This window comes from Corvus kubaryi, unplaced genomic scaffold (assembly GCF_017639235.1).
Source record: "Corvus kubaryi isolate FWS band 111438036 unplaced genomic scaffold, C.kubaryi_AGA036_p1.0 37260, whole genome shotgun sequence".
NCBI classification, from domain to species: domain Eukaryota; kingdom Metazoa; phylum Chordata; class Aves; order Passeriformes; family Corvidae; genus Corvus; species Corvus kubaryi.
Genome location: NW_024581077.1, coordinates 8235519 through 8256742, shown reverse-complemented (window position 1 = coordinate 8256742; position 21224 = coordinate 8235519). Strand labels below are relative to the sequence as shown.

The window sequence follows — 21224 nt, the reverse complement described above, 5'->3', positions numbered from 1 at the left end:
GAGTGTTACAGTCCCCTTCTGCACAAAGGTGGCTGCTAGCACATGCTACATACTTCCATGAACTTGTTTATATCCTTTATCTTTCTCTTCCACAACGACAAGTTCACTGTGTTCCTTTATTTAAAGCCCTTCAGTTTTCCCAAGTGTAAAATATATTAAATGTATAACTTCAGCAGGATAATAAGACTTAAACTAAGCTAGCTCCAAGTCAATACTTCCATCCTCAGCTTCTGGCTTTAATTCTTAAGTCTACCACTAAGTGTCAACACTTGTACCCAGCTCTGGTGCTGATATTCAATGGCCAGCAACCTGACCCTGGCCACATCATTTCAATTATGCTTCCCATCCTTCTTACTTGTACAGTGCTTGTAATTCTCAGGCAGGGAAAGCCATTCATTCCAAATTTTCTTACAGTAAAAGTGTCACAGTACCATGATGAAAGGTACTATGGAAGTGTAAAGTGATAGTAAAATGTTATTAATGTGTATATGAAGATACTGTCACCTGAACTTCCAAGCACATTTTCAGCCCTGGAGAGGACATCAGAACCAAGAAACAGTGCTGCAAGAAAACTAGCAAGGGTACAATGAAGGATACAATAACAATAATAAATTTTTTTCTAAGATCAAGATAGAACCCTTTTATTTTTTTCCTCAAGTGCTAATGCAAAACAGTACTGGCACTTTTACAGTTCTTGGCATTCATTAGTACTAAGAGTAGTAATCAAAGTGTTTTCTTTCCAACTGAATGAGACCAAAGAGAGAAATAAATTCTCAAATTGAAAAAAAAAAAGCAAAATACTGACATACTCACTTAGCTCTAAGTTTATACATTTGACGCTCATACTATTAACTTCCTATTCATCTACAGAGAAAATTCCTTTATCTTTATAACAAAGTAATTTAAGTTCTGTGCAGCAAAACTTCAATCTAACATTGAAGCCATAACACACATACACGCCTGCACATCTGTATAGCCAAACAAGTCACCTCTTGCAGCTAAAAAGTAACTTCCATCTTTTACATTTCTGCAAAGTGGAGGTGTGTCGAAACATAGCTGGGCAAATTGATTCTGGAATCAGGCCGAACCTGAAATTAAATGCTTTGTGACAGCTGTCCCTATTTGTCTGTCACACATCAGAGACCACCAGGCTGTACTGTGACTTCAGCTAAAGAACATACATCCTTTTGTCTAAACTACTGACTAGTTCAGCGCTCTCATGACAACTCTTGTGCACATTTCTTATACCCTTAATTGATACCTGGGAGGACATTACACATGAAGTTCCACTCGCTTGTTTTCTCCCAAGAAAGTATAAATACTCATAGAGTCTCAGCCAACTTTAAGCCTTGCTGGGTAAAATGCAACAGCACAACTCAGAAATAGTCTCCAGTCCCTCAGCAGCCACTCCAGAGGCCTTCCACTACTTCTATGGATTTGCAATTACCATTATTTGTTAGTCTACCAACAGAAGACCCACAAACACCTTTGGAGAAAATGACACATGACTGCACATTCTCATTGCTTGTACTGTAAACTTTCTCCAATTTGCAAATTAGGCAAATAAAAAACGCCTTCGTCGAAGACTCTCCATTATACTGAGCAACTTGCTTTGTTAGTAGGCAACGTGCCAGTTGTAGGGAGAGCTTGGGAATATGTTGTACATGTACCAAATACAACTGATCATATTTCTCCACAGCACAGTTGCTAAAATGGCGAATTCAAGGAAGATGGGACCAAATGTTAAAATTATCACACAGTTCAAAACAGTACATCCTAAGGAGTCTCAACATGACCAAATATTTTATACTTTAAAACAAAAGAGGCAGCAGATTCTTGGAGACAGACATCTGAAAAACTGCATCTGGAGGACAGATAAACAGCATATGGGTCATAAGCAGAATGCTGTTGCAATATTGTTAATCAAGATAGCTCAGCCTGAAGTTTTTCATCCCTTTTTCCACAGGAACCAGCTAAGAACTATACCATAAAATTTTGATCAAATTAGTTTGGAAATGGACATGGAATTTAGCTGTAATAGCTTGTGTTTGTGCCAAGTATTGCTGCTATAGCACAGTTCTCTTGTTAATGTCTTAAAACTATGAGCACGCTGCAATTACTCTGCATTGATTTTAAACGCAGACTTAGCGCAGTAACCTCTCCAATTTGTAAGCAAAACATCAGCACTATAAATCAAACTGTTAAAGTCACTGTTTGAGCCAAACATGAGCAAATTAATAGAGAACAAGTATGGAGATCTGTCTTTAGATTTCTACACATTAGATTTGTGGACTTTGGCACCCATTGCTTTGTGTTTTATGTCATCCACATGGCAGAGGAAGAGAATTGCTGAATGACAGTAGCTTTATTGCTGTGTCCCTCACTGTTAGTGCATATACACAGAGCTGAAGATGACTTGCATGTTCTTCCTTCTGCAAGGTTAAGAAGTGCAAACACAGGAGAGCCGTTTTTTTGACAGTACAAGCCTTTCACATGCAGCCTTACAGTGGAAATGGTGTCAGAATCTCCAAACACTGTGCCATGAGAGAATGGCAGAAGAGCAGGATGTTGAATGAGCAAGTGATAATTACTTGATAGAAGATTTTTATTAAATCAGTATCTCTGTGTAATGTAACAAAACACTTAATAAGAGCACAGATGCACTGTCAGGGCAATGAAACTAGAGGAATTCATTATATTTAGCAGTTTCTTGATCAGAAAACTAGAGATACTTTAAGGTTAAACTTGTGATGCATACAATAGCACACACCTAAGAAACAGGCAATGAAGTCAGAAAAAGATTCCAATTAAAATTAGGTTCTGACACTTTGTCATCCACACCTGAGCAAATGTGTCCAGCACTAAATGAAAGGCTTATTTTTAAACCTGCCAGCTTCCAAAACCACGGTTTTAAGAGATGTGCTAGCTTCCTGATTTTTGCATTATCTGTAACAGAGGAGTCAAAAATTCTCTTGTCTGTGATGTACACAGCTGAAGAGAACCCCAGCACTGCACTGGATCTGCCTGGACACTCCATAGACACTGAAACATCTCAAAGGTGCCTCTGGTGCACTCAAATGTGTGGCAAACATAGCCATGGGTGGGGGCATATGCAGCCACTCAGACAAACCCCTGATCAGAGGGAAGAAAGAAAAGAAAGAAAAAAAGAAAGAAAGCGGGGGGGGGGGGAATGCATTTCCTTGTGAGTGTCAGTACCAGAGAAAGAAGCTGTTGTTGCTGCACTCTAACCAGGCAATGACTGCAAGGCACTTAGTTTTCCAATTAATTAGATCCTAACTCTAAATGTAGAAGTAATTGATGTGTCAACACAGACAAATGAAACAACTCTCGACATAAAAGCAAGGACGTTGCCTCTACCCCTCAGCACTGGATGACAGATTCTATGATTTTTTGTAAAGAATTGCGTCAGTGAGAGGCAATGCCACTGCAGCTCAGCAGCCATGTAGTGGCATATTTATTATATAAGGTGCCTCCACATCATTCCATGCTTTCAGCGGGCAACACATCCCTACAAAACTCACCACCTCTTTTCTTCAACTGTAAAAACTCCTTTATCGTGTTTTCAACATGCGGTTCACCTAAGTATTCACTGACACCCGTATCTTCCAAGCGCTATTTGCTTCCTTTTGTCAAACACACTGTGAGACATCAATTCAACACTTAAACTTACAAAGAAAGATGCCTGATCTTCTGTTAAAAGCTCTCTGAAAAATAGCAGCCAACTGCCCCCAGTTAGACTGATGGCCACCAAACAAGACTTAAAGCACTAAGAACTTAACACACACCAGTGTTAACTGCTACTTTCCCTTAATTTCCCTTTTGCCTGGGCATCGTCCACTGCCATTTAATCAAATTTCTTAACTACAGTCTTTATGGGGCCAGGGATGTTTTCTTTGCCTTCATTTATAATCACCACTGCAACAGGAGACTTACTGGGTTCTACCAAGCCTTACTGAAGTAATAAAGCTGGCAGAAAGAGGCACAGGGAAGCCAAAGCAGGAGTTAGTTGGGAAGTTTACATAACATCAGAGCAATTCCTCCCTATATTTTTTTTTAATTCTGTAAACACACACCCACACGTGTGCACATACAAACACAGAGTTAGCAAGCACTAGCAAGAATTGTTGTAAGCCTTTTTGTAATGCTAGTCTTGTTGGGTTTTTTTTCAATCTAACTAAATTACTGGCTCCAGGGAGGAAGCTTTTGACTAGCTTCTAAAATGCTTGATGGGAAGTTGAAAACTCATTGGCAACCAAGGCATTAAAAACAAAAATACTCCCAAACCCTTCACTAAGCCATGCAGCTGTTACAGGTCACTGTCAACGTGCTGTACAATACTTCAGTTCAGAGTACCTGAGTTCCTACCATTCCACTACCTTGCTCATATATCACTACTAATCTCCCTTTGAAAGAAAAATGTATTAACAAGATACCAGAAATTCAGTAATAACTTGGGGAGGAAAGTTTCATCTAAGTTTAAATGAGGGTTTTAAGAAAGTCAATTAATATTGCTTTATCCATTTAGTCTGTGCAGGCATTAAAGCAAGGCACCATCCAGTCCTTCAGCATTTGAACTATAAATGTTAGCATGCAGGAATGGGAAGGAGCCAGATGGCTCCAGGGATGACAGGCTGGTCAAGGGATATTCCATCTTTCACCTTATCTAGGTCAACACTTTGAAACAGACTGAAAAAATTCCCAGTTGACAGGAAAAGGACCTGTCGGCCCATCCCAGTCCCCATGTTGCTCACAGCAACTGGCAACTTTTCTAACATCTAATCAGCAGCATCAGGGGATGAACAAGGACAGAGATTACCTCAACCAGTTCTCTCTGGAACACCACCAGGATGAGATATACAGGTGAAGGAAGCTTGCTTGATAGAACCCAAATTCCTCCATTCTGCATCTAAGGGATACCTGCTTACACTAAGGATAGCAGACAGTTAACTTTGCACTGATTATGAAAGCTTCAGCACAGAGGAACAGAAGGGAATTGCCATTTCAAGGAGATAAAAAAATTAGCTCAGCCCATTCCCCCGGCAACACTGTCTTACTCAAATGTTTTCCAAACTCTAACACACAGCACCCGAAACAGATGAAAGGCTGATTCAAATCAGTTCCAACTTCAGCAAATTCAGAAATTGTATAAAAGCTCGTCCTCCTCTCAAGTTGTTTAAATACCAGGAAACATTACTTTAGCTCTGTGAAATGCTGGCTGAGGACCACCATGCTTCCAGCTTCCATGACTTTGACTCCTCTCTGTGCCTATCTCATATACAGGAGGCATTACACAATGGTTATTACAAACCCTCTGGTTAGAAACCCCTTCTCTGGGCATACATCACAGCAGGCCTAAATGAGTATGAATGAGAGCAAATTCTGTAAGAATCCATTTCTACAACACCTAGGGGAAAAGTTCCTTCCTTATCTGCTTCACCACCAGCTTTGAAACACCCCTTGCTGCAGAACTGCCAGTCACAAGTGTCACAACTCTTCAAGCAGCAAAATTGTGGTTTCTGACTTTATCAGAGCACTACAGAGCGGAAAACAAGAGAAAAACAGCAGTGTTCCAGAGCTCACTTCTCTAACACACACTGGGCTTAGCTTTGCATGCTTATGGACCCCGTAACTTCCAGATGTCAGGTTCAGCAGCACCCCAAATATGCTAGCTTACTCCCTTCTGCAGGCAAGGACTGGATCAGCCAGCAGCCTGCTTCTGGCTGCATGATTAAATCCAGGCACTGGCTCATCTCAAAGTATTTCAGAGCTACAGAGTAGCTGTCCTAAAGCATCTGCTTTAGATACTGGGCAACTGAGTTCTTTCCTAATAATAGAAAGTCTTCCAGAGAGAGCAGTAACAGGCACATCTTATTTAGCAAAGTATACAGCGAACAGCTCTGGCTTGCAATAAATTTTATCTCCCTGTTAATTCAGGTATAGTCAAAAGTGCACACAACTGGAGACAGCAGTCGAAGCAGCTTATGATACAGCTGAACATATTCAGAAATGTATTTAAAATTTAATCTCTGTTTAGAGACTCACTTCAAGATGCTGCTAACGTGTAAGACAGACAAGCACTACACCTGGCATTCTCCATTTTATACATCTCTAATCTCTACACATCTATCTCTACACATTATCCACTCCATACATCTCTGGTATTCTCTGTACATCTCTATTCCCTGGCATTCTTCTAGTCAGCATGAAAGGTGCTGACTAAGCATTTGCTCCTTTTGTGAAACAGCTTCCAAAAGTAACACGGCACAGATGATGGTCTGTTTAAAAATCAAACTCTGACTCTTGTAGGCTTCTGTAAGAAATTTTGCTGTGTGGGGAAAAGGAAAGAACAAGTTCTATTTTACTGGCCTTACTGTTTGTTTGCATGCAATGGCACCCATGATGGGCAAAGCACTGCTCTAATGCATGACAAAGCAGAACTCTTGCCCCCAAAACCTCCACATGAAACAGGATCTTATTTCACAGAACAACTGAAAAGAATTGGAAAGTATTTCAAGAGAGTGCTGCAGTTGCTTGATAAAATCTGCTTTGCAGTATATTGCCTTGCTCGCTCCTCCACAGCTAAAACTTGCTCCTCACCATTACAAGCAGGAACAATGCTATTGACCCCCTTAATTCTCTTTTTTGTATTAACTCCCTCACTCTGAATGCCCCTTTCAGCCCTCTCGATAAATGGATCGATGGGAACAGAAGACAGCAAAGTGCTGAGTCATCACTCATCTCCCACTGAGAATACAAGAAGCTGAGCATAATCAGTCACAATCTTAGAAGTCTTCCAGTTGTTACTATAAGAGAAGTTTCTTTCACTTCCAACCTGCTATTAAAATGGCCCAACTACTTGCTTTCCAAATGGACACTTACACTTTTACACTTTACACCCTTTGTTTACAGTAAAAATTAACAGTCAGGTGCCTCTAGAATTCATATTTAAGAACATAAAAACCAATCAAACAGAAAAAAAAAACACAAACAAACAAAAATCCCCACAAACAGAAAACCCACAATGATATTTTGTATTAACTAATATATTCTGGATTATTCTTCTGTCTTCAATTTTGCCCTAATAAATTTTACTCCTGTTTTCAAGCTTTTCTGCCAGGGCTAATGCTCTGTCTAGCCTTTTGGTTGGTTTTCTTTTCAGCTAGTATTTTAATAATCACATTACTCTGGGATCAAGACCTTAAGGTAACTGGCAAATTAAGGTCACGATATTTGGCAATATTGAAATCTTTCCCTTTCTAACTCCTACAGTGCTACGTTATCATTTGCTGGTAAAATCATCCCATTACTGGTTTCAAACAGAGCTTAAATCTAGTCAAGGAAGGTAACATCAAGAGATGTCTCTTATCTATCCATACAGTGCTAGCACACACTAACAAAAAGAAGTGCTACACAAAGAGAAGGAATTGATTTCGGATCACGAAGGCAGAACACCAAAACGCTAATGCTGTTGAAACAAAGAGCACAAAATGACAATTCATTATTTCAAGGGTTTAATAGAAATTGATTTTTTTCATAACTTTGAGAGACTCTTCATTGTTTCATTTAGTCAGAAGACTATGAGCAGGTTCAAACATGAAGCAACCAAACTCCTTTGTTTATAAGGACTCATCTTTCCTGCTCTTTTTCCATTCCCCACATCTCTGTTTACTGAGCACTGTAAGCATTATAACACAAGACATCCTTCTAAAGTTTAAAACCTAACATTTCCAGAACACAAAAAAGTAGAGAGTTGTTCTCTTGGGTGGTCATGTTCAGCTGCTCAGTAATGGGGTAACTAAGAATTCAGAACTGAGGACAAGAATCATAAAGGAAAAAAACAAAATCAGATCCTGGGTAGCTGAAGCAGTGAAAATATGCTGGTTTGCCTCTTATCCAAGGGAAATAAACCCATCATCTGCTAGGATGGTTCATCTCTGCAAGAACATAGTTAAATAAAACATAAAACTTACTTCCACTCAGCAGTCAAAAAGCAAATGTAGACCTGTGCATTTTGTCAGCAGACTGGGTTTTGACAAGAAAAAAAGAACACTAAGAAAACTGTGCTGAGCTCTCCTAATTCAGAACAAGTACTGCAATGAGTAAAGAATTATTCTGTTCCTGAGGCTAGGCTATTTCAAATGCCACTTGTACTCACAATAGGTTTGGGGGCCATGAGAAGCCAGTTGGAGAGAGATCTTACAGCTCCCTCACAGCTGGGCCATGTGCAGGCCAGTTTCTGTAGTTTGGACAAAATGACGAAACATTTTGCTTTTTATATTTGGTTGCTCAAAGACAAGCAATCATCACGTTATGCAGGGAATGACTGAATGAAAAATCCACATTTGTAGGGATAGTTTACATAAACCAGCATAGTAAAAAGTAACTATACCCTAGGACACTAACATAAACAACAAATGTGTTTATGGCAAGTGTTCCCCAATATCACAAACAAATAGTGAGGTCTCCACAGTAGTTGGAGGAGAGCCATTGGAGAGCCAGATGGTTTGAAGAACAGTCCAGAGTTCTCTACTTGGGACTTTTTCAATCAGATGATATTCTTCTAAACACTAATCTGTAGCTAGCAACCCTCTTTTCTTTGTTTTCAAATACAGAGGAAAAGCTGTCCCACCTAAGATGCCTACAAATTCTCAGTAGCAGCAAGGTAGCTGAACTGACCATGATGCCATGAAGATTTTTGCCTTCTGTTTTATACCCCTGTTATACCTTTTTACAACTTCTGTATTCCTAGTGCTTTTTGCCTACATTCTTGGACTTTTTGTCAAGCTAAGAGACTAAACATTCTAGAAGCTTCGTAGCTAGGGATCAGTGTGCCCCAGACACCAAGGTCCTCTCCAGAACATATTCTGTAAACCAAGATAGAACCATCCAGGGGAAGGTTCCTTGGGGAGGGGGGCTCACTTGAGCCTCTCATTGGGGAATCTTTGATAGATATGCTAATTAGTAAAACCTATAATGTTATACCCAATGTTGGGGGGAGGGGGGACACAGACATAGACTCGGCGGGGTGCATCTCGATGCATATGACCTGGATGTGTGCACCTAAGGATCCTTAAAATAAATACCAAGGTAAAATCCCTTTTCCCCTTCTAACCGTGTCTGACTCTTGATTTTAAGACCAGGAAAAGGCATCAACCACAGCAATCACCAGTGACCCAAGCACTATTCCACCCCATGGATTCCCAGAGTGTCCAGGGGGAAATGAATGAAGAGCCCAAGGTATTCCCCAAAGCATCTTAAACTCTCGAACAAAATGCTATTCTCCCTTCTGTAACCATAGACACTGTTCCATGCTCACCCAAGCCATGCAGAACCGGGCACCAGGAACTTCGACCCAGAGACCAAGCAAAGATGATGAATCCCAGCTTGTTCCAGAGTAGGCAAAATGGCACTGGTGATCACAGAGAGTTTTGCCTGTTTCCACTGTTTCAGTCGGCCGCTCACTCGAACACCAGCGTGCCCAACATGCCAATCTCAGCTTTGCTCTACCAGTTTCCCCGTCTTCTTTGGCCTAGAAGCTCCCACCTCTTCTACATTTCTTTTCCCTTCCTATACCTTGTGAATTAACTCACCACCTCCAGAATGAATTCCACTCCAGTTTCACCAGCAAATGTCACCCCATCAATCACTCTGCTTGCATATTTTTATCCCTTTACCTGCCTCATTTTCCATGTGTGTAAACTCCCAAAACAGACCCTGCCTTTAACTCTGAACCTACACATAACAATGAACAATGAGACCCATGTCTCTAGGAGTCTCTAGACATTCTACTGACACTTATATTAAGGCGCTTTTTTTCTCTAGCTGTGTTACTTGGTCAAATAAAGGTATCATCTCTTCCTACAAACCTCAGCACAATAATAAGAGGACAATAATAATGGTGTCAAAAGCAAGAGCACTGTGTAAGATTCACGTTATCAGCACAAGTTACAGCAGAGAAAATACCTAACTGTGACACCATGTTTGAGACATAGATTGAAGAACAGTCTGCCCACTCGGACGCAATGTGGAATTTAAGAAGGCACAACATAATTACCGGAGCTGGTCTTGGCTAGGAGGCCAGGATTAGCACTCCAACACTTCTGAAAAGTGGCCAGGAAGGCTGTTTCGCCTCTCAACCAAAGGAAATAAAACCATCATCTGCTAGATGGCCCCCAAACACTATTTGAGGCATCATTTTTACAAAGATTTTACAAGTGTCTTTACTGATACACCTGAGTGATGTGCAGCATCAGTGCATCCCTTAGCAGTGCACTGGACCAGTATCAACCCAGAAAACCAAGTGCTCTTCCCTGTCTCATAAATAACACACCCTTAGCTATCATAGATTTTCTGTAAATTTTTCAGCCAGTTACAGAGACATTAAAGGAAATAGTGACCTAATTCTGACACTGTGGTTTCATAATGTAAAGATAACCTAATTCTTCAGTAGTCCCAAAACTCCTCTCCCTGATAAATGACCTTCTCCCTAAAGTATTTAATATTGCTTTCAGCAATTAGAGGACTGAACAGAATATGCAAACTGGAAATTAAAGAGCCTTGCTTTTCCTTTAGATCAGTTAGGATGATGTGCACAAACACAGAAAAACAGTATGAATTTTATTGATGTGCTGCTCTGCATCCTAAGATATGGGCAATCAGATCTCTTGCTTCAGTGAGTACTGAGATCACAGGTCATGAAGGAAAGTTGCTTTCCCCCACAGTACAACACTATTGCTTTGGCGCCTAGAAGTTCCCTTTCATTTTCCTAACCATCAACAGGTATGGGCTCTAAATAGATCAAGAAAGGTGTTGGTACAACAGTTCCAATTAGAGTTAGCAAAGACAATGGCCAAAGATATTCAGCAAGCAGCAATATGACAGATTCCTACCATATTATTAATCTGATCAAAAATAGTTTACATCATCAATTTAAAATATCTTAGCCCCCAATTCAACAGAAAACTGCACTGAAAAGCAAAAAATAGACAAATCAACCAGGATACAGATTATCTTAGCAGGACTTACCCTTATGCATGGCCTGAAAAAGTGGAAGAGAATAAGACAGGGAATGGTCATGAACTTTTCAGGGAACAGGCTAACTGGATGGATTCATTAACAACAGTTAGTGAAGTAGAGGAGAGCTTCTCTGCAGCATCATGCACATATGGAGAATCGGCCTTCTCAGAGGAATGCCTTTACTTCAGCAAGGAAGTGCAACAGATGAAGCTAAGTTTTACCTTCCATCACTCCTGCATTACTATCAGTGCAAGAAAGAAAGGTCTAACTTCTCTTGGAGCAAAATCTTGTAACGAGTACACCACTGCACACAGAATCTTCACATACACACACAACCATGTTGCTATTTGCAAGCATCATTAAAATAATCCAGTAATTTAATTTTACTTCTTAAAAACACTAATGCCAATACTAATGAATACTTTATTAAAGTTACAGCAATCTGCCTTTTTTGATTGCTTTCCAGACAAAATGCTTGCTGAGCATTCCCGCTTCACTTCTGCAGTCTTCGTCCCTTTTGAAGGCCACATGACAGCCTCATGTTACATCATCTGAAATTCACTGCCAAACCTCAGTGCACTTGCTTTGAGAATTTGTGGCTTCCCAAGACTTCTTTCCAGTGACACCAATTCCATAAACCTTCATGGAGCATAAAAGCAGAAGGGTAAGTCCTCCACCCTGGCCTAAGGACCTCTAACAAAATGGTCACGGAAGCAAGAAAACTGCAAGAACTTAACAAAGTGCCAGGCTTCAGCATGAGGACTTGGGTCAGCTTGGACAGCATGCATTATTGGGAAGCATGCAGAGGAAAACTTCCTTTCATAAGGACAACTAAGTTACTAAGAGCAACAGGATGAAACTTCCAAAGCCCTCCTGGCTAACATATATTAGTATTTTATCAGTGAGCAGCATCCTCACTGAAAGGTACACACTATGTCCTTTTTCTCTCCTTCACAAGTACTCTCCTCTAACAGATGGTCAGTTTCCATGTAGTAATGATCCACTGTAATTAAAAACCCCATTCTCATTAGCCATCCTCCAAGAATACGACAGCTCTGGCTCACTTTTTCTGATGAGTATGTGTTTTGTTTAATGATAAACAGCAGCCAGGAGAATAAAAAATACAGTAAATTTCTACACTGGGGACGAGTGGAGGGGTTGGATTGCAGATTCCTAAAAGACAAAGACCATTCACCAAGGTTGAGAACGCCAAGTTTGAGGGTCAAGACAGACCCTAGTAATCAGCATGTGAAGTTCAGCTGTCTTTTGGAAGGATTTACTGAGTGTAATTCATATTCCCTTCACCTTTCAAGTCCTTTTCTCATTTCAAGTGAAATCAACATTTACAATTAACTGTTCTATTGTGTTCACAGAACATAATTATCACAAACTCTGTTTGCTGTGGAGACACAGATTTACTGCTTCCCCTTCCTGCAATTCCTCTCCTCCTCTCCAGCTAGGAAAGCCAGAGGGCCAACACAGACATACTTTTCAAGAGCCATTACGTTTCCACCAACTCTACAGATCATTTTGGATTCAGTGTCCCTCAGAAAGGAGACCTTGTGGACTATTGACAGTGTCTGTAGAATTACTGACTCGAAAAATCTGTAACACCCAAGAAAGACCATCATCATCTAGAGGTCCTATGGGGAGGAAGAACAGCTTTGCAGACAGGACCTTTAATCAAACCTCTGCAGATATGGTTTCAATTCTTAGTTCTTCCATAAATCACTCTCTAACACTCACCATCTGTAAATATATATGGAGAAGCATTTCCCACTTCAGATCACAAACACGCAGCTGCTGGGAGCACCTTTTACTGTCTTTTAACTCAGAATCTCATCAAGCAGAACCTCAGTTGCTGAGTGGTGTCCCTGAGATGGTACTTCTGCATATAACAGCACAGGCAGAGCCCCACCGTGCTCCATGCTAGGTTACCTGCAGGGTCCCAGGAGGAATAGTAGAGCCACAGAGACAGACAGAATAGTACAAGTTAAAGCATCCTCCCAGGACTAATTTCTTGGCTGGCAGGTACATACTATGGACCCAGGTTTAAGATAGGTTTTTTTGTCTCTACAGCTCCTCTATCAATTTTTCACTTACTTCAAACTTCCCACGAGCCTAGCAAAAACCTGACTGCAAGTCAGTAAAAAGCAGGTATTTTCTAGTGCCAGATCTGACTCCTAGATAGAAAACTATAATTACCAAGAAAAAATTATTTCAGATGGCAGTGATGACACACAATACCTCTTATAGGGAGCTCTATTTTCCACTTCAAGCAAATAGATTTTCTGTCCTGAGCATCAAAAATTTAAACCACTCATACTCCCCAGTGTTTTGCATTGAGCATGGCTCGTTTCCAAAAGTCAATGTCAAAAAGCAGTAGGGAGGTCCAGTGTTACATTACATCTCAATTTTTTCTGCATCAGTCATGTTTGGTTTGCAGTTTTCAAATACAGTTTTATGTGGCGGTTTTTCTGCTGACTCTGAATCCTGAAGTATCAGCCCTGGGTTTTAGAGACAAACTGAGCTATTTTCTTCTGTCACACTTTCACTAATAGCAATACTTTGGCAGGCAAGTTCTGCTCTACTGTGCAGGGTCTCATTGACTGAACAAAGCCACTGTTTCTGTGAATCAGAAGCAGATCTGCTTCTGAGCTGGAGAAGCACTGAAAGGACAAAAAGTTAAAAGCTCTCCAAGTTACCTCAGTCATAAAATCAATAGATGTGACTATGTGCATCACAGGTGGCCAGCTTAGAACATTTGAGCCACATAGGGTGTGCAGGTAACACTCATGGGTCAGCCCTATCTGACTACAGGTTTGCCTCATACAGCAACTAAGCACAGGGACCTGTAAAAAGCTGTTGTCACCTCCCTCTCCTGAATTACTCACAGAAATCCCCTTCCCCAGAGCTCTCCTAAATATGAGGTATGTACCCTGTGGCATTCCATCGCTGAGAATTTTAATGCATGTCTCACAGGGCTGGGAGAGCTGGACACCTGCAAGATACAAATGGCTTCATTACGTGTCACTTTTATACAGCTCTTAGACCACATACAGCATAGCTAATAAAATGTCATCTCATCTGCCTGCCACTTCAGAGGTCATTACAACTACATGAAAAAATAAACAAGGACAAAAAAGCAGAGAGATGATCTAGAGCAGACAGAGGGTCTGACTAGAAGAGAAATACACAGTGCTGATTTCAGGTCTGACGCGTCCTCCTGCATGGCCCTGTTAAGACAGTCAAAGCCTCAGGTGCCTTGTAATCCTCAATAAAGGGCTTTGAAATTTGAAGAAGGAAGGTGTCTTAACACCCCTTGTCCCTATCTTCACCTTGGATTTTTGTTAGTTTCCCTGTCAGGAGCACACGGAAGTATTAGGCTTCTCATTATAGCAGGATGCTCTGCTTAGAGCAGGGGAAAACGAGCTTAAACATTTTTATTTGCAAAGCTATCAGTGGTGAATGGAGAAAGGGATGCCATGCTGCTTTTGGTGTTGAAGAATGCTGAAACCAGTCAGACTCATCAACCCCAAAGTAAAACACTGTGAGGAAGAAAAACGTACCTGATAAAGTACCTGATAAAGGAACCAAGAAGTGATACTACTTACAACTTAAATAAAGATGCTGAGCTGGCACAGCTGGCCTAGAGACATAGGACTGACAGTCAATCACTTTATACTGTTAAAATCCATTCCCACTTTTTAACTGTAGAGCGTTGTAACACGCTCCTTCTCCAAGTGTGTGTGTGGAAATTCCTCGCTTGAGTGCAGACGCTCCTCAAGGTTATTCCTCAAGGCTGAGCAAAAGAGGCTTCCCCACAGTCATCAGCATAGGTGAGAAACATCAATCTCTACTTAATAATTAGTTTTACTAACTTAATATAATTGCTTCAACATTGCTCCAAAAATAGCGCACTATACTAGTAGTTATAGCTACCTATCCTGATTAAGATCTTCTAGTCTGATCATTATAATTATCATAGTAAGTTGAAATAAATAATTTATTTTATATCTATACAGACAGATAAATAGAGATATTTGGGTTGCTATCCTTAATCCTGCAGGACAAAGTTCTATAAAGGTTCAATAACACCTATATAATCCTTTAGGAATAAACTGTTGGCAAAGTCTGGGGCCAAGATTGGTTCCAGCCGCACTAAGACACCCCTTTGAGAAGGGGTTTAGAAAGCAGGAGGATCCTTTCTGCACCTCGTGACTCAGCAGGAGGGCTTCTTTAATACATTTTGTCTGAAGCTCCCATTCTGCCCGCAACACTGGTGAGTCTTGACTTGATTTATTAATTTGACTTATGCTCAGGAAAGGAAGCAGTAAAAAGTGAATTGCACATAGCCACAAAGTAAACACGGTATCTGCCAGGTCCTTGGGTTCTTCTCACTTTTGACCAGTTTTTGCTTTGGAAAATAAAAAACTACAAGGTTTTTCATCTGGAGCAGAGATAAGATGCTTTCATGCTCTGCCAGTGTATGCCAAACCTATTTGGAAGGCAGCATCACCAGGCATCTTTTTGTGAGCAAATCTATTAAAAGAAAGCTCTGTAAAGAAATTGCCTCAAGGCTCCAGTTCAGTGGTAGCTATGGCAGTGTTCCTGCGCTGTTGGCTTGCACTCACTGTGGAAAGTCCCCATGAAGTCATGAATAAACGGAGCTCTTTATGCTTTTGCCATGGGATCACATGGGCATATCAGTCCAAAATGAGCAGGAATCTCTTTTACAAAACCCCACTATTCTGAAGATAGAAGAATGGATTCATTTAAGCAGGTCTTCCCAATTCAGTACCTTTGAATAAGAACTGTTAAATAAAAGCTCATGTCATTTGTCAGCTGAAACGTATTTTCTATCTCCATTGCTATATTTGAGTGACTAGGCTTTGAAAACAACTTTTAAAACTCTCTCCTAATTAACACCTTAAACAGAGATAACTTGGAGTCATGTGACTTAACAGCAACTACGTCAAGTAACAGTTTTTGCTCAATGCCAAGGACATTTTAAATTAAGTCTCCCACTACATGACAGACAACTCTATTCACAGAAATGAGAAAGAAAAAAAACTAAAACAGTAAAAAATGCTAAAACAAATCCACGTGCCCTGTGAGTCTGCAAATGGAAACATCATTGTCCTTACTCGGGCACAGCAATGCTAAACTGAATATTCAAGCTAAGATCCATCACACTTTGCTTAAGCCATCTACAAAGTAGCAAGGTAGAAGCTCTTGTAATAAATTTTACCTGTCTGATCTGCAGCACCTCCCTCACAACGAGTTCAGCCATAGCCTCCGAATCACCTCCAAAAGGAGCTTTTGGGGAATCTCTCGGGTACAGCATCCATAGCACACACCTCCACAGCATAGATAGATAATTAAGCAAAATGACTCCTCTCCATGGAGCTGGAAAGACAGTGGAGTTTTCCTGATAGAAAGAATTCTGTCACAAGCTGTTGAGAGCAAGCTTAACAAATCCTCAGGCAGTAGCATCTGGCCAGTCACTGAATAGAGTACCAGGCATTTGAGTTTGAAAACTGGCCATCAACACTCTTCTCTCAGAGAGCTGACTTCAACAGCAGCAAAGCCCAGTCTGTGATGAAACCTTTCAAAAATCCTACTTGTGATTATGATGTTCAGGTTCAGGCCTTCACTTGAAATTGCTGGTTTTCTCAGTTGCCCATTTTGTTGCGTTATTTTTGCAGCTGATGGCTCAGGTATAATTTTCTAAAAATTGATTTCAGATAAGACTATAGAACAAGGCTTGACTTTACAAGAGCTTGCAGAAGTGTTTCAAAATAAAAACTTTACTGAAAACAATAGTCTATTAAAAAGGCATTTTTAATGGGCTCGACTATTGCCAAGAGCTCAAAACCAATTCCAGTTCATGACCAAGAGTACTCAGTCTTTCTCCAGTGCCCACTGTTTCACCCTGGAGAACCAAAAGTATTTGTAACCTCTTCCTCCTCCTCCTTCCTGGAGTGCCAGGCAAAAGGCTGCCTCTGCTCTACCTCAAGGAACTGAGCTGTGACCTATCATTAGCACAATCTCAAACTCAATCCCGTGTAATGTCATGTTCTCTATCAGGGTTTCTTAACCATTTCTAGATTAATAATGCTTCAGAGAAAAACTAATTTAGGGTCCATCCAACACAGCGATGACACTGTCATGTCTCTGTGGCAAACTCTTGCGCTCCCAGTGTTTTCCTTTCAAGCATATGCTCCTGAATCTTTACACGGCCTTTTGTTTCAGCACAGCAGTGCTCATTTCAGCCCTAAGACAGATCTTAAATCTATACAGTCTATATAATCCTAGGCAGACATAATTCAATAAGCCTATTTTTCCTTTTCATGCTACTGGGTTTGAACATTTTCTTTGCTAAACCTGCCCACAACACATCCTATAACACCAAAAACCTTGAGCTGACTACCCATAAAATATATTGCGTCAATGACCAGACATAAATCTGCGCTGATGCTGCAGCAAAAAGAGCCACTGCTGAAATGAATGTCACATCAGGTTGTGGTCTCAGAAGAATAGACAGAAGAAGAGACACTATAGGGCAGAAACAATAAAGGATGAAGCCTTCCTCTATCCCCCAAGCTGCTATGAAGCAAAAAATTAGGCCAGAGACTGTCATTAAAGCAGTATTGTAATTACAGCTTCTAGAACCCTTTACCAGTAAGTTGAGGACAGATAAAAGTTTCTTTAGAAGGTGCCGAGCTTCTTTCAACAGAAAACAGAAAAACATCTCTCAATCATCCACTCAAAAATGTGAAGTCACGTCAGAGAACTGTGTGCATACAGGCACAGTGCTATCAGATTTATAAAAGCGGTGCCTCACACAAGTGCAAATGAACCCTCTCAGCTTTGTCTGGTGGAGGCTGGGAAAGAAAGCAAGTAAGCCAGCAGCTGTTATTCCTCAGAAACCTGATCATAACCTCATCAGGATCTTTGCTTCCCCACTCAGTTACTCAAATTCCAAGCCACTACACTGAACCACAAAAGAGCAGATATGACATTAGTACCAGCAAGGCTGGGCATGGAGAACAGATCAGTAGGTGTCCAGCTGAACTTTGGGTAGAAACAAATTGTGTGCTGTGGATCCTAGGAAAAGAAAGAAAGGAGGAAAGAGACTGTGGGAATACAGGGGAAGAAAGTAAGGATGCCTTTATCCTCTAATTTCCCCTCATACTTCTTTATGAAGCACACAGCAAAGCTTTAGAAGACAAAAATACTTCTATGTCTATATTCCCACAAGTAAGCAGAATTACAATAGTGTTGTTTCCCTCCTTTCACATTAATTTTATGCACATCTCTCTTAAATATGTTTGTTGAAGAACTCTTCGTAGATCCAGAGTCAGGATCTCCTAATTGCAGTAGTAAGACTTCTTGAATAAGGAAACAGAAACCATCCAGACCCAAACAAGAAATTCTTCCTTCTTTCTGCTCTGGCTGCTCTCCCCTATCCTCCTGAAATGCTGTGATGCTATCTGTTTCTTCATGTTCCTGAGAGTCTCCCAAGATACAGGAACTGGGAGAGCCAATACCTACGCAGAGTTATACACAGAACCATAGAAGGAGGTGGGACACCACCGTCAGGAATGCAGCAGATAAGGACAGCCTTGAGGAAGAACAAATCTTTTCCCACTTTTTGCATGTCACCTCCCGAGATTAAAAAAAAAAGAAAGGGGGGGGGGGGGCCCCCAATGCTGCAAAGAAATAGAAAGAAATAGTAGTTTCATGAGAAACACATTTCATGGTGGGAAGCACAGAGCAAAAAAAATCACTGCTTAAGAACCAGAAAAATTAGAAAGAAGCAACAATTTAAACATCAGTGACATTTCTGATAATGTGTCTAATGGCACAGCACAGAAGAAAATTAATCCTTAACTTTCTAATTTGGATTTATGGGAGAAGTATAATTCAGTGGATCTCCAGTGTGTAACATACAGGGAGTATTTCAGCTTTCCAGAAGCATGTGCTGCTTCAATCAGGATATGTCATTGGAGTAGGTTGGGGAGTACTCATTAAATCACTTGTTTATTATTCACACTACAGGAATGTGAGTTCTATTGGTAAAATGAATCAATCAGAGAGCAAAGAGCTATTCTCTGGAGTCTGCATTAATCAGCCCGACAAGCTGTCACTAAGGATTGGGTCAGGCTCATAACACAGCATCCAACCAGTGGGGAAAAAAATCCCCGAGACGGCTGAAACAGGGAACAGTTCACCCATTTAAAGCTGTCCCCAGAGGCTTGTGTCAACCATTTATTACTGCTCACACACAGCTGCAGAAGCTTTTAAGTGAGAAACGTGCATTCTCGGACGTTCCAGAACTGCGTGGAAACATGCTTGATCCCAGCTAGTTCTGGGAGGACAAGCAAGATGAAGTATCCTGAAAGAAATACTGCTGGGCTTTAATACAGCCCTCTGAAGAAAATGCATTCATGAACCTGGAAAAGGCCTAAAACTAGGACACATGTCAGAACAGATACACTGTTGGGAAACACTCAGAGCTGTCATGCAGTCTGCACTTCAATAAAACGTTTTTTAAAAAAACTACTATTTTTACAGACTATTTTTCATACAAGCACAATGTTTTCAAGGTTTAGCTGTTGCCCAGACTCCCTCAATGTAAGACTAAAATATAAAGTATCATTTAAAAAAATGAGAATGCACCAAAAAATATAGCTTTTTGGTTTTTTTAAAAAACCCAAACGAAAGAAAAACCCACAACCATTAACCTGCCCCACTCCCTGCCCTTCTGGTAAAACTCATGAACCCCTAAAATCTCATTATTCAGAGGTATACACTCTGTTAACAAGAATAAACGTAACAGAGAATACAAGCACTAGCCAGGCTGCAGGAGCCCTAAAAACAGACCAGAAATGTGGAACAAAAAAAAAGCACTCAGCAGTTCTGGTAATACTGTGAAGCCGTGTAACACATATAGCAATGCATAAAATCAATACACCATACCAGAGAACACAATCACACACTGTGGTCACTTGGATGGAGGAGTGATAAGATCAATGTTTCTGTTCTTGTCAGCACTTGCAGCAACCGCACCTTCAAGCTGGACGGAGTTTAAAACTGAGCATGACCTACAGGGCCAGAGCTGCAGGATGGGCTACAAAAGTTGCTGAATAGCTCAAAGAAGGAGAAGTGGTTTAGCTGAAGTGTACTTCAGGGAAGGCTGCCAGGGAAGGCAGTCCGGAGGGAAAAACAATAAAAGGATGAGTGTCTAATTGCAGCGATGTAATATGAGTGCAAATGCTCAGAAGTGGGGAAGAAAATCTTTCTGTCCTCACAACAGAGCTTCTCCATCTCACTGAACTCTGTATGGAGCGCTGTGCATGCTGCTGCTCTACACTTGATGTTAAAAGCTATGCCACAGAACAACAGAAATATTAGTGCAAGCATTTAAATACAGCCTCAGGCAGCATTGGCAAGACTGTATCCTGCAGATCAAGAGATGTGATTATTCCACTCTATCCAGCACTTGTTAGACCACACTTGGACTACTGTATCCAGGCTTGGTCATCCCAGCTCAAGAAATTGAAGACCATCCTGCATTGTTCCACCAAGACAAAGAACGAGCACAGGTCGCTTCAGAGAAAGTTTTGGCATGTCTGTAAGAAAAACTGAGAACAAACTGAATGAATTGAAAACAAACATTGGAATAGATTACCAAGAGAAATGGTGGCATTCCTCTTGCTATAAATACTCAGTGCTGAGCTTGACAGGACCCTGGGTAACACAAACTAAGGATTTCCCTTCAACAGAAGGTTGGACCAGATGTTCTCTAGAGGTTCCTACCAACCTAGAGCTTTTTCTATGATTCTGTGATCTAAATATATGTTATGCTATATGCACTTCTAAATACTACTTTTTCAGTAAACTCATTTTAAAATAGAATTTCTCAAATTTTTCTTCCCATTCCAGCAATAATAAAAAAAAATTAATGACAAGACAAATGGAGGACTGTTCACTGTTTTTCAGAATTACTGTCAGCATCTATTGAAATTAACAAGCACAAGACTTAAAAGGAAATTCACAGAATACTTAATTAAACAAATGGACTTTCTGCCAGAGAATTTTGAATAAATGGCTGAAAGGAGTCCCATGAATTCATTCAATTCCTTTAGTGTCTATTAAGCATTTTTACCATCCACTTAAAA

The 21224-nt window shown here is 40.6% G+C and overlaps 1 protein-coding gene across 6 annotated transcripts in view; it reads right to left on the bottom strand.

Annotated features, from left to right (window-relative positions):
* TSPAN9 (tetraspanin 9) overlaps positions 1–21224 on the bottom strand; it is a 172593-nt gene that overhangs the window by 61225 nt on the left and 90144 nt on the right. Inside the window, exon 1 of one of the 6 annotated variants that reach the window (XM_042024292.1) lies at positions 16289–16345. The exons of the other annotated variants lie outside the window; for them this stretch is intronic. Within the exon in view, the coding sequence (XP_041880226.1) occupies positions 16289–16330 (42 nt within the window). The 5' untranslated portion in view covers positions 16331–16345. Of the gene's footprint in view, positions 1–16288; positions 16346–21224 lie in introns of those variants that run through there. 6 annotated transcript variants of the gene reach the window in all.